This window comes from Dipteris shenzhenensis, chromosome 8 (genome assembly GCF_047967505.1).
Source record: "Dipteris shenzhenensis isolate YYH24624 ecotype China chromosome 8, Dip_SZ_1.0, whole genome shotgun sequence".
Classification (NCBI taxonomy): Eukaryota; Viridiplantae; Streptophyta; class Polypodiopsida; order Gleicheniales; family Dipteridaceae; genus Dipteris; species Dipteris shenzhenensis.
This window is the reverse complement of record NC_141603.1, coordinates 32,736,450-32,751,271: the sequence shown is the minus strand read 5'-3', so window position 1 is coordinate 32,751,271 and position 14,822 is coordinate 32,736,450. Positions and strand designations below refer to the sequence as shown.

The window sequence follows — 14,822 nt, the reverse complement described above, 5'->3', positions numbered from 1 at the left end:
ATGATGATGATCCCTTTACCATCTATCCCCTTCACCCCATCTCACATAAATGTAGCCTTTCTTCCTCTTCTATTCATCCAAACGAAAACCTCATTGGGCTTACAAACCAAAACTTCATTGGGTTTTCTCAACACTAAAATATCGCTTACCATGTTGATGGGCTTTTTTTGTGCGACTGATATCGTTTTGTACAAGAAGGAAAATGCTATATACATCACGTATAAGAGCACTCATGCATAGGAGGAACTAGCAATGATAGATATATATGTAGCTACCATGGATAGGGTAGGAGGTGGTAGCTAGTGAATAGCACAATAGCCACCTCTTCTATTTTTTGAAAATGATGTTTGGTATTAACTATACATTTCATAAATAAATATTTCGCCTGTATAAGAACCTTGAGTTCCTACCTGGTTCAAGGAGTCTGCACTAGTGATTGTAGAGTGTATATGCCAAGAAGGGTTTTACAGACAGTTATGTGTATTAGGCAGTCGTTAGGGACTGGTTCGCTTGTAGTCATTTTTCAGGGCAAGCTAGGGAGTTGACCGTGCATGCGACGCAGTATCGAGGTTGTTGAGAATAGTTCTAACCTCTTTATAGTAAGAAAGAACAATGATGTGGTGGTGGCATCTGGCCCAAAGGCAATTTGAGTCACAGCTTTTTAAAGAAACACTGCGAGCTGGATATAAAAGATTCGAGGCTGGTTCTAAAAGAAAAGATAACATGAGTGGGGAAGCTGTCCTTTGGTTGGCTTGAAGATAAGCTAGGGCAAAAGAAGTCTATGGCTTGACTCTCATGTGCTTGGTGACTGGTTTAGTTGCTTGTTGTCTTTTACTTGGTCATTGGCAAGGCTTTGGGAAGCATGTTGAGCTGCTTTTTGGCAATTGAGCTGGTTTTATGGCAATTGTAACAAGTGGAAAAAGTTGCAAGGCAGGTTGAACATTGAAAACAAGATCCAAGGTTCTATTTCAGCTCCAAGGCCTCCAATTGGTCATTTTGGCAACAAGGTTCTATCTGATCCTCTAGGGGTTTCCTTCTGAGTCCATGATTTCTAGGAGGTTGTGATTGATATATGCTTCAGTGATCCTTGTATTGGTGATTATTGGTATATGGTGTTTTCTAGTTGTGGTGTTTTGAGTTGATCATGGGGTATTGTTTCTTCTTGATGAGATTGTAAACGTGGCTGTTGTTTCAGCTATAAAGGCATTTCAGGGTTGCTCTACCGGTCTCATCAACGCCTTTTTTGGAGATGGAAGAAAAGACTTCTTAACTTCCCCATAGTATCCCTCATTAACTTTTACAGCAATTGACCTCAAAATCCATTTTACAAGATTTTCCTCATTTTTATCCTTCCCACCATCTACTCTTGCTCTAACGAGTTCCAAGCTTTCCTACACACAGGAATCCTCATTGACCTTTGTCATGACAATGACTTCCAGGCTGGCAAAAGCAAGATCATCCTTGACTATATCTCCACCAATGATTCCCACACTTGAATTGAGACGACGACTCAGTATGGGTAGATAGTAGGTCATCACACAAGGTGATGGCCTACTATCTCACCTAGTGTGTTTTACTCTACAGGGGAAATGGTGGTACACACACACACACACAACTCTCTCTCTCCCTTTTTCACACTTACCTTTGCTTCCTCTCGTTGGTTAATCCTCTTCTTTCACCCATCCTTTCACCCTTCTCCTTTTCTCCTACACCACCATTCACAACACAACTTTAAAACATCCACGTCAAACACCGCTCTCCTCCGTGTGAATCTTTACATGGTTCTAAACCTTACCCTTACCACAAATTCTTTGGCCTTCAACTGCACACAATATACCCAACTATTCATCACTTCATTTTTTATGAATGATCGACGCTCCATCACCTTGCTCTATCTCACTTTATTTAATCATCATCCCTCTCCAATTCCTCACCACTATCAATCTCTATGTTGCACAAGATTCGACATTGTTTGCTTTCCATCCAATCGCTCTCCTATAGCTGCCAACACACAACTCGTTTGCTCCAAATTATCTTACCCTCTACTATGCATCTCGGTTTGATCCACTTGCACTCCATCGAACTACCTCAACACCCGTAGGCTTTCTCACTTTTTTCCAACTTCATTGTATCTATTGACATGGATTCTCAAGTTGTTGCTCTTTTTTCATTCTCCTGCTCATTCTATCAACCTTCTCTCTCCCTCCCGCTCACTTGTCTTCCCTCTTCACAATTAAGTTAAAACATGTTCTCACCCATATCTTTCTTGTTGGATGGTTGCATGTACTCAGATATTCCTCTTCAATAAAAAGTTTATCAAAGTTGAATGTTTTTTTAGATCTTTTAAAAAACATTCCAATTTCTAATTTCACGAAAATATCATCATTTTACTAGTTTTTATACAAACTCCTTTTTGAAGTGACTTTGTTTGGTCTTGTAATATAACATCATTTCTCTTAAATTTTTGTCATTTACTGTGCAATAGAGCTCTTCAATAGCTTAGATATACATACAAATTTTCACGCTATGAGTGATGTACACCATCTTGTGTACATCCTCCTTGATAGCTTCACATCTTCCTAGAGAAAGGACTTTTGTTTCAAATATCTTCAAAAGGCCAATTTTGTAATTGCATTAAACTCGTGTTAACATCTATCATTGGGCTCCACCCAATTGCATGCCTATTCTAGCCCTTAATGGTTAGGGAAGATTAGTATTCTATATCTTTAACATGGAGCTCCTTTTTCATTTACTTAGTAGCACGATGTTTCTTTTCACAACCTATTGATTACATTGCATTGTATATCTAGAGTATACCCTGTTCTTTGGAGCTAACCCTAAGGGATGTCATTGTCTATTTATCAAAGCAGCACACTGAACCACCTTTGTGCTAAGATATGTATGTCATTCAACTTGCCCATGTAGCATTGTTGCATTTTTAAGGCAAATTCGAGTGCATCTAGGCCTGCTAATCCTCGTAATTTTTTGCTCCTCCGACTCAGAACAAAATTACATTCATCCTCATCCAAAATACAATACTTGACAAGACATTCTAAAGCTCTTTCCATTCTTGACAACTAGCATCCACAATTACAGATTTTCTATTAGAGAATGTCGTTTTTCACCGTTCATGTGCATGCATGCATATCAATGGTTTAAGGCGAAACTTAACATTATTACTGGCTACCACAAGCTGTCTCCCCAAAAATTTGGGTAGAGAGTAAAGAAAAATAGACGTACCCATGTGCAAGACTGTAGTGTTGCATTCATTGCAGTAAATTCAAGGCATTAATATGAAAATTATTATTTCCAATGCCACCTCCCCAAGGAAAAAGACCTAACTAAATCAAATCACATAAGATAGTTACGCTCATTCCTGAAATCTTGAAGTACATGCAGAGTTTTGTAAAAGGTGCTATTAACCCCCTCCCTATTTGAGCTGTAAAAGGTGCTATTAACCCCCTCCCTATTTGAGCCATGAACCCACGCGAAGCGAAGTAAAAACAGTGTGCAGAAACCTTACTTCAGATATCTATGATACACATTACTCTTCAGATTTCAAAAGGGTGGAGACGTCCCTCTTTCAAACTCGCACATGCGGACTATGCTTGCTTACGGCTGACGTGTGATTCTATGATTCATCAAGCCAACTCTTTGATCATCGTTCCATTTTACGGTATCATACATGCTCTCAATCAAAAGCATCTGATCAAAATAGTGTTGTTTATAATCTATCATGAGCAACATGGACTTGTTCCACAAGTTTCATATTTGTCCTGATCTGCCCATTTCCAAAATCCTTACATGCTCTCCAGCAGACGTTACAAGCTGATTCATTAAAAAAATCATCTTATAAAACCACTAAACCGAATTCAATACAGCCAATCAGAACCACACAAACACTCGCACATTCAAGAAGAAAGACGAGCCTTTTAGCATAAAACCACCACCCGCAACAATAAAGAGATCTAACAATTAATAATATCTACGATGCAACAATAAAATTTGATTGCTGTCAGCCTTCCAGTTTGCTTACCTGCGCCACAATGGAAATTGAGACATCCATTAAGATGTCAAAAATGTCGTAGTTGCTTTCGATCTACCAAATATCCAGAAAAAAACTGCATGCAGGCTGCTTGGTCAGATTGAATAGAATAAAAACTTCTTTTCAAGGAAGCAGATGAGGGGTGGACCTGAAGGTTGCATTCACAGGCTATCTTTTGAGTACAAGTTTCTCATAAAGGTGAAGAATATCTTTTTTGGTTGCATTTCGCAACTGCAGAAGATCTTCTGCAAAGCCTGCAGCTGTCAGCTCCTGCTTTAGTTTGGCAATTGTAAATTTTGCATAGTCCTGTGAATCCCTCAAATCAACAGAAACACTGTCATCATGTCTCATTGAATCGTCTTCAGTCAATGTGTGAGCAGGTAGTCCATTTTCTATATTGCTTGCATGTGACCTCCTCCTTTCACCATTCTCCATATCCAGATCCATATCCTCAATATCTGCACGAGGTCTTTTATTCCTAGAGGAGCCAATACCTCCAGGTTGCTCTGACAGAATTGCTTTCAGCTTGGTCTCCAACGCTGTCTCATTCAGACGAACTGTGGTAAGCTCTTGCTGCAAGGCATCAAGTTTCCCTTGGGTACTCTGCAATTGTAAAGACAGGGCCTCAGCACGTGCACTCGCTTCATTTCGAGCCTGCCTCTCAGTCGCTAGCAAGCTCTCAAGGACTTGTACTGTGTTTGTCCTCTGTTCATGTGCATCATTTAAGAGCTCCTCCATTTCTTTCTCCCTCTCTTCAAACCTCCTCTGAGAAGATGCAGCTTTTAAAACAGCTTCCTGTTCTGAACACCTTAATTTCTCCATTTCATGAGACATAGCTTCCTTTTCTCTGGCTAGATCTTCAACCTGTCTTTTAATTCTCTCTATGGAAGCCAGCCTTTCAGCTGCAAGTCTATCAACCTCTAGCTTTTCTCTCTGTGCCAAAGCTGCAGCTTCCCGGGCCCTATCAGCTGTCTCAGATGAGCGTCTGGCCTCCTGTTCAGCTATCTTACATTTCTCTTCAGCTTCCTCAAGCCTCTTTAGCTCCAAACTCATCCTTTCTTCATCATGTAGTTTTTCTTGTTTCATAATTTCAAGTTCTTTGTTGGCAGAGGCAGAAGAAGCTTTTGCAGCATCAGCAATAGCTTGCAGGTGTCTTAACTCTGACCTCAATACTACCAGTTCTTCATCCCTTGCACTCATCTCAACTTCTTTATCCTGCAGCCATTCTCACATATAACTATAATCAAGTACTGTAATTAAAAAGCAGCATGCTATCTGGTCAAAAAGCCTACACATTCAGAAATAGGGTTCTAGCACATAGTCGGGAAAAAGCGTTTTGTTAGGTTGAACATTTTTAATATTCATAAAACACAAATTTGAAATAAACACCTTTAATACGTTTAAATTTTTAAAGGGACTCGGATCATGCAAACTTGCTCGTACAGTTTCACCTTTCAAATTGAGTGCTGGTCATCCACATTATTATGTTTGGGGTTATCCTATGATACAACATTGAATGACCTTTCAGTCACAAAATCTGCCTGAATAAGCTATAGTTTCAACTTACAAACTTGTATGCTCATCACGCCATATGTTCCATGCATGGACCAAGCATATTAAGATACAGTACCATTATGTCTGGGAGAAGTGCTCGATGAAGTGATCCCGCTCATCTTCTGTAACACGGAGGACAACAAGGTGAGCTTGTTTACAAGCCTTTGTCACAGCAACTGCTTCGTGCTCATTCCAACTCCCTGAGGTTGATTCATGAACCAGGAGCTGAGAGGCGGTGTTAGAGTTAGCATCTCCTATATCATAGAGTGAGGGCCATTGTTGTGGGCGTGCCCACCCATGTAAGGTAGGGGGTGATGGATTTGGGGCCTCTCACAGACTGCCATGAAGGCACGATAGCTACAGCTAGGGCAAAGGGGCTGCGGTGCTGATTACACCTGCCCTGAGCTATTGTTGGTGCCACCAGATGGGCACCACATAGGCGCTTTGGTTGGGGGACCAACCAGGCCCACCAACCAGGTCGACCACCCGGGTCGGCCTTCAGTCTGCTAGTTGTTGGAGTAAAGGCACTATGGCCACCCAAGTACAGTTAGTACTTTTATTGTTAAGTACACTAAGTACTGTGTACTTAGTGTTGTAACCTTATCCATTGATATAAAAGGTGTCTGTGTGCTAGGGGAGGTACACACATACTTCTTATCCCCACACTCTTGTGTTCATCGTGTGTGTCGGTGTGCTCTCTCCTTCTCTCTCTCTCTCCCACCCTCACAAGTGGTATCAAAGCCTAAGCCTGCCAATCTCCCTCCCATTCGTCCAGCAACAGCGCCTTCAAGCTATCAGCAGCCTAAGCTGCTGCATCTTCGTCGCTAGCAGCATCGATCTGCTGCTTCAGCAGAGCCGACGCAATCCGGCGTTGCCAGCGCCAGCCACTAGCGACGCCAGCAGCAACGCCACCAGCGACGCCACCACTAGCGACGCCAGCAGCAACGCCACCAGCGATGCTACCACCAGCGACGCCACCACCGGCGACGCCACCACCGGCGCCACCAGCGACGCCACCACCGATGACGCCAGCAACAGCGCCAACAACGGCGACGCCAGCAGCAACGGCACCAGCTTCAACGGACAGCGTCGCCCATACAGGCGATGCCTCCAGCGGGCCGCCAAGTCGCCATATAGGCGACACCTCCAGTGCGCAGCCAAGATAGTCCGCCGTCAGCTCGCCACGTAGGCGAGCAACCCGCATCAGCCCGCCAGTCCTACGAGCTCCCGCCAAGAGTTCTCCAACTGCTCCGGCAGTGTTACAGGTACAGATGCATCCTTCGAGCTCATTGTGAGCATTACTGGTATTGGGGGAGGCAGATAACAGTCTATGCCTACTGTGTGAGGAAATCCTCAACATTGAATTGCAGAATCAAGGGGCTTTTGTAGCCAGTGCCAAGTATTGGCTTGTATACGCATGCATTGCGTTTATCCTCCTATTTGGAGTTGATTCTTGCAGGATTCGTATGCATTTGTTGACCTACGGGACAGTGGAAGATGCATTGAGTACTACATTGTAGACTTGAGCACTGAATGTGCCAGTCAAATTGGGGGTTTTGCAATTGGATGCATATCAGTGCTGGGGGATGCAATTAAATGCCTTACAATGGTCAGTGAAGCGGTAAATGCACTAAAATTCTGATAATTTTTTCTTCCAGTCAAAGGGCTTTTGCCTAAATCCCACTCTAAACTGTGTTATACAGTTTTAGTGGTATCTTGAAGCTTGAAGTTGACAGGTTTGAACAGTCAAACAGTCATTTACTGATTCTGTACTTTCTGGTACAGTCAGGTACTGTTCTGTGTCAACTGTGGGGCTGATTACAGTCATTGTACAGAAGTACAGAGTGCAAAATACACTGCTGTCTTTCACTGTAATTGCAGGGCAGATGCTGCTTTAATATCAGAGTATTGCTGATTGTACAACAGTGCATTTAATGATGCAAACACAGTTGCTGTTCGGATACTGCAGCAAGCAGTAAACAGTTATAATTCTCTGTTTAATTGGGAGAAATATTTGCAGGTGCAGTTCCTGTTGTTCCGCTGCAGGAATTAAATTTTTTGAGCACAGTTCAAGTGCCTGTGTGCACTTGGTTTGCAGGGAGTCAGGCACCCAAGTGTGGGTTATATTTCCTGCTGATTGTAATGGCTTCATCCTCGGAGTCCTCTCTTCTTAATATTAAAAAGTTGCAGGGTGCTGTTAACTACCCGATGTGGAAAAAGATGGTCCTGAATGTGCTAATCCTCAGGCAGTTTCATGCTCCTATTATACACAAAGGTGTGAAGCCCACTGGCACATCTGATGATGCTTGGGCACTAGCTGATCTGTCAGCAAAGTCCATAATTGAATCGTCACTCCATGAGAGTGTTGTTTGGAATGTGGATGGTGAAACAACAGCCTGGGGTGTGTGGAAAAAGCTACAGGACACATATGAGCAGCAAAGTGTAGCCACAAAGATATATTGGTTGCGCAAGTTCTTCAATCTGAAGATGAAGGAAGGGACCTCCATGGATGCACATCTCAATGAGTTCAACTCAATTGTTACTCAACTTGCGAATCAGAAGTATGTGGTGGATGAGGAAACCAAGGGTATGGCACTCTTGATCTCTCTTCCTGAAAGTTGGGATACATTCACCACAGCTGTAACAAATGCAAACACTTTCATAAGTTTTTCAGATATCACAGGGCTGGTACTCAGCTTATGCTTCACAATGTCAGCCATGTACCCGAAGTCAAGAAAAATTTGATTTCTACAGGCATGTTGGATGACGAAGGTTTTGTGACCAGCTTTGGTCATGGTTTCTGGAAGGTCACCAAAGGTGCCCTGGTTGTTACCAGAGGTTCTAAGATTGACACGATGTATACTCTTCATGCTGAAGTATGTAATCATGCTGATATTCATGCCACCGAGCTGCCGAATATTTCTATGTGGCATACCCGGATGGGACATATGAGCATAAGTGGAATGGAGCAATTGGCTCGCCTTGGCTACTTACCGTCTCTGAAATTTTCTGAGTTAAAGTTTTGTGAGCACTGCATATATGGTAGACAGTTACAGTGTCCTCATAAGAGGAGATTAGGACATAAAGATGCTCAACTTGAGCTTGTGCATACAGATGTGTGTGAGATGCCTAGTCCTTCACTTGGAGGTGCACGGTACTTTGTCACATTTATAGATGATTCCACAAGGAAGGTGTGGGTGTATCCCCTTCGATTGAAGAGTGATGTCTTCCCAGTGTTCCAGAAATGGCTTGCTATGGTTGAGAACCAAACAGGCAGAACACTGAAGGCTTTGCGGTCAGATAACGGTGGGGAGTATATGTCTAATGCATTCAATGCATTTTGTGATGCTAGAGGTATTAAAAGAGAACTCCCTGCTCCTTACAGTCCAGCGCAAAATGGCACTGCAGAGCGTATGAATAGAACCATACAGGAAAAGTCCCGCTCTATGATGTCACATGCTGCTTTACCTCATGGATTTTGGGCTGAGGCTGTAAAAACAGCAGCACACCTCATCAATAGGTCACCAAATAAAAGACTGGATGGCAGAGTGCCAGAGGAGCTTTGGACAGGAAAACCTCCTTCCTATAAGCACTTGAGGGTCTTTCGCTGCACTGCGTATGTGCATATACGCAGAGAAGATCGCAGCAAGCTTGATCCTAAGTCTCTTAAATGCATTTTTCTAGCATATGGTGACAGTGGTGAGATGGGTTACCGCCTATGGGATCCTGTAAATAAGAAGCTAATATGCAACAATGATGTCTTATTTGATGAGTCATGTATGTTTAAGGCAGTAGATAAGCCTTCTGATGCTTCAGAGGTTGACATTGATGACTCGGGACATCCTGTACAATTCAGGCAGAATGCAAATCAGCCACAACAGCAGCGTAATCAGCCAATGCATGATGCTGCAGTAGGTCCAAATGGACAGCCCGCAGTGGCGGAAGATGTACTACAGGACATGCCACCTTTGGAAGACCTCCCAGGCATAATTCTGCAGCCTGATCTACTGGAACAGCCACCTGTTTTAGGTGAGCAGCAAGTTGGACAGCAAGACCAATGGGTCCGAAGGTCCACTCGACAAATGAAACAGCCAGACAGATTTGTTCCAGGAGCAGATTTTATTATGCTTACAGACTGTGGAGAACCTTCCTGTTACAAGGAAGCCGTGCAAATGCATGATAAAAGGCTATGGGAACTAGCCATGAAGTCTGAAATGGACAGTCTCCATCAAAATGGTACTTGGGAATTGGTGCAGTTGCCTAAGGGCATGAAAGTACTGCCATGCAAGTGGGTGTATAGATTGAAAGTCACACTTGGAGCTAAGCCAAGGTATAAAGCCAGGTTGGTTGCCAAGGGCTTTAAGCAGGAGTATGGTGTCGATTTTGATGAGATCTTTTCTCCAGTGGTTAAGATGACCACACTCAGGATTGTCCTTGCTTTGGTTGCATGTGAGAATTTGGAATTATGCCAAATGGATGTGAAGACAGCCTTTCTTCACGGTGATCTTCACGAGGAGATCTACATGCAGCAGCCAGAAGGATTTGCAGTCAAGGGCAAGGAGTCACTTGTATGCAAGCTTAAGAAGAGCCTTTATGGGCTGAAACAGGCACCAAGGGAATGGTATAAGAAATTTGATACCTTCATGAAGTCCCAAGGTTTCAGGAGAAGTGATGACGATCACTGCTTATATACCAAAAAAGCTGCAAATGACAGCTTAATCATTCTCATTCTATATGTGGATGACATGCTTATTGCTGGTAAAGCCCGTAAGGAGCTTGATGACCTTAAGAAAAGATTGCATGAGGCCTTTGATATGAAGGACCTTGGTGATGCAAATCACATACTGGGAATGCGGATACGGAGAAACAGGGGACAGCGTTTGTTGTATTTGTCTCAGACCGAATATATTGGCAAAGTATTGCACAGGTTTCATATGGAAGGGGGGAAGACACTTAGTTCTCCATTGCCTCCATATGTAAAACTCAGTGCAATGGATAGCCCACACTCAGATGCTGATAGGGCTGAAATGGCCAAGATTCCGTATGCTTCAGCTTGTGGCAGTCTCATGTATGCCATTGCTACCAGACCTGATATTGCATTTGCAGTGGGAGTGGTTAGCAGATATATGGCAAATCCAGGCAAGAAGCATTGGAATGCAGTGAAAGGTATCATGAGATACCTGAAGGGCACACAGGAGTTGTGCATATGCTTTGGCAAGCAGGATGCAAAGGTGCATGGTTATGTGGATTCAGATTTTGCTGGTCATCCAGATAACCGGAAGTCTACTACCGGTTATGTTTATACATTCACTGGAGGTGCAATGTCATGGATGTCAAGGATGCAGCAATGCATAGCCTTGTCTACCACGGAAGCTGAATATATTGCAGCCACAGAGGTATGCAAGGAGGCCTTATGGCTATCTCGGCTAGTGGGAGATTTGGGCATTACAGGTGATATTCCATTGTTGCATTGTGACAGTCAGAGTGCTATTCAGTTGGCACACAATCCTGTCTTTCATGCAAAGACAAAGCACAACTTAGTGTTGTAACCTTATCCATTGATATAAAAGGTGTCTGTGTGCTAGGGGAGGTACACACATACTTCTTATCCCCACACACTTGTGTTCATCGTGTGTGTTGGTGTGCTCTCTCCTTCTCTCTCTCTCTCCCACCCTCACACTAGTTTGTTTCATGAGGGGGCCCCGGGCCCATCCCCTCTTGTTGTATGAACACTTGTATGATTGTTTTGCCTAGCAGTTGAGGCATTTTTCTGCATCTCTTGTGCAGATTTTCTCTCTTTCTTGCATTTCAGTTTGCAGTGTGTGTGCTCTCTTTTGCTGTCCAGATTCTGCTCCACTCTCAGAGGAGTCTTAGACTAGACACGATTTGCCACGCACGCGCATACACACTTTTCTTTTTTTGGGTGAAATCCATTTGTCATTATATTACAAAGAACAGTCACACGCACACGCACACACCCCCCCCTTTTTTTTGGGGTGAAAATCACCACATGCATGCACACACATGCACGTGCATGCGTATGTACGCATGTATACACATATATATGTATTAAGTGTCTGTAATATGCATGTGCATGTGTACATATAAGGTCAGAAAACTGCTTTTTTGCAAACTATTGCTGAAAATAGGATTTCTATCGACCGAAAGCCGGGATTCCATTAATCGGATTTCCGTCATAAGATTTCTATTACTTGAGTTTTGAAATTGCAATGGTTGTAACCAAAAGCATATTTTGATTTCACAAACAACATCAAAATGATCTTCAAACATACGCTCATCCCTTCATTTTCTTGGAAACGTAAGTTATGCAAATATCTTTATATTTACAAGTTACAATACGTTTCTCTTGCACCACTATCAACCAATGAAAGTAAACTACAACAGCAAAGAGAAATTGTTGCCAAATTGATCCAACATATGTTCTTCCAAACATTGCAACTTGTATAGATGACAATTTGTATGTTTGCTCCTTACCTCTGCGCATTTAATGGCTCTTACAAGCATTTAAAACCTATTGCTAGGAACAACAAAAGACTAATCACGCTATCCCAAAAACTCGTTGGAATTGGTGTTGAGACATCATTAACAGACGTCGTGTCCATCCATCATGCTAGGCACGTTATCAATCATTTGCTTCAATAGTGGCTTTCAATCATCCACTTGTCCACATCAATCTACTATCAACCCACACTTGAACGTAAATCTATTTTGCCTTTGCTCATGTAAGGCATGACTTCATCATATATAACGGCCTTCACAGAGGGCCGTTCTCCGGAGGGCTCACCTGTTTCCCGCATTTGGGGGGGGGGGAGATGAGTACAGTGGACTATCTAATGGGCTCCCCAACCTTTGTTACATTGATAGAGAGTGACATCACATGTACCGCTGCCATCCTTAGAAGAGAAGTGAAAAGCAAGATCTAATGATGTGGATACTGGTTTGCAATCCTCAAACTGAAAACGCTGCAGAAGCTGTCCAATATACTTGGATTGTGACATCAAAATGCCCCCCTTGCTGCTAGCAAATTGGATGCCCAGATAGTAGTGCAATAGACCAAGATCAGACATAGCAAATGTCTTCTGCCAATCAAGCTTAAAATCTGCAATTTGTTGAGCATGTGTCCCAATCACAAGCATGTCATCCACATAACGGACTAAAATCAGTAAATATGTCCAACGCTTGCGGATATAAAGAGTAGCCTCTCTAGGGCTGCTCTGAAAGCTAAGTGTGAGAAAATGAGTATGAATCCGAGAATACCAAGCTCGAGGTGCCTGCTTCAATCCATAAAGCAGTTTTTTCAAGCAGCATACCTTGCTTTCAGAACCTTCAACCTCAAAGCCAGGAGGTTGGGAAACATAGACCTCTTCCTGCAAATGCCCCCATGAAGGAAAGCTATCTTGATATCAAGCTGATGTACCTCCCAATGAAAGTGGGCAGCAAAGGCAATAACAACACGAATAGTAGTGATCTAGGAAGTGGGGGCAAAGGTCTCCTCAAAGTCAATGCCTTGCTGCTAAGCATAGCCCTTAGCAACAAGACGGGCTTTGTAAAGGTCCACTGAACCATCAGCTTTCCGTTTAATTTTGTAAACCCACTTAGTGCCAATGTCATTCTTGCCAGGAGGCAAATCACACAACTCCCAAGTGTTAATCTGATGGATAGACTCCAATTCAGCTTTCATAGCCTTTCAACCAACAATCATTCTGAAAGGCATCTTGATGACATAATGGCTCCTCATTGCATGCTGTAGCAACCAAAGCATAAGCAACAAAACTAGCATGCTCTTTCCGGACAGCTGCTCTAGTACAGGCTGGAAGAGGAGTATCTTGTTTGCTGTCTTTTAATGTGTCAAGGAGCCAATGGGCAACCTTTTTGGGCTCTTGGATTTCAGCTCTTTCCTGGTCAAGAGCCCTGTGCAAATGGGCTTGATCAATGAGAGGCATATCAGCCTGAATATTTGGTTGCACATGTGGCTGCAAATGACCAATAGATGGAGGAGGTACAACCTCATATGGAACATCATCCTGAGCATCGAATGGAAACAAAGGCATCAAGCTGTCAAAAATGTTTGGGGCATCAACATCGGGTTTTTGACAGTCCAGCAAAGACATAGTGAAAGATTCATCAAACACAACATCCCAACTGACAAAACACTTGCCCGTGCAAGGCTAATAGAGTTTATAGCCCTTTCTCTCTTAGCTATACCCAATAAAAATGCACTTGACAACTTTATCATCCAACTTAGTGCATGTCTGTGAAGACACATGAGCAAAGGCTAAGCATCCAAAAGTCCTCATGTGAGAAATGTGAGGCTTACAACCCATCCAAGCCTCATAAGGTGTGATAGTCTCCAATGCCTTTGTGGGACATCTGTTCAAGATGTAATTAGCACACAAGAACGGCATCGAACTACAACTTGTTAGGCAAATGTTTGCCTTTCAACATGCACCTCGCCATCTCCATCACGGAGCTCAGCCACAAGATTCTGTGTGAGGAGTATAAAGCACCGTGCATCGATGATGTACGCCACGGGAAGCCAAAAAAACAGCAAACTCCTTTGACATGTATTCACCCCCCCTGTCTGTATTAAGGTGAGCAATGTGCAACCCACTCTCACTCTCAGCCAAGGCAATAAAGTGCTTGAAGCATGAAGAAACCTCAAATTTGGATTTCAAGGCGAAAATCCAAGTGTACCTGTGAAGTCATCAATAAAAGTGACAAAATAATAGAAGCCCCCAAGAGCTGCAACCCTCATGGGTCTACAAACATCACTATGAACCAGATAAAGCTTGCGTGAAGCACCAACTCTCAAGCATGATTCACAAACATGCTTTGAAGGCATATGCATTTTGGGAAGATCAACAACCATACCATCCTTATATAACTTCACCAAGGCTCCAAAATTGAGGTGTCTAAACCTCTCATGCCACAAATGGGTATCTGCCACGGTAGAATCAAGAGCAAAGGCATGTGCATCTGTAAGTGCAGCATCATCATCCAAACATCTGTCATAAGCATCAAGTTTATAAAGACCTCTAGTCAATGTGCCAATCAAGACCATAGTAAAGGCACGTGTAGCATCATACACTGCACACCTAACACCATAAAAAAGAACCTGAAAGCCACATGTAGCTATTGCTGAAATAGAAATGAGGTTCTTACAAATGCCTGGAACATAAAGCACATTCTCTAGAGTGACAAC

General features: G+C 43.0%; 1 protein-coding gene across 2 annotated transcripts in view; it reads right to left on the bottom strand.

Moving 5' to 3' along the window:
- Positions 1–3,458: 3,458 nt before the first annotated feature.
- LOC147899396 (uncharacterized) overlaps positions 3,459–14,822 on the bottom strand; it is a 103,138-nt gene continuing 91,774 nt past the window's right edge. The window contains exons 14-15 of one of the 2 annotated variants that reach the window (XR_015541397.1): positions 4,037–5,260; positions 3,459–3,828 (exon numbers count right to left, since the gene is read on the bottom strand). Coding sequence is in view for 1 of the 2 variants with exons in the window: in XM_087377891.1 (XP_087234017.1) it covers positions 4,214–5,260 (1,047 nt within the window). In the remaining variant the exon portion in view is untranslated. The other variant, XM_087377891.1, reaches the window with a different exon arrangement.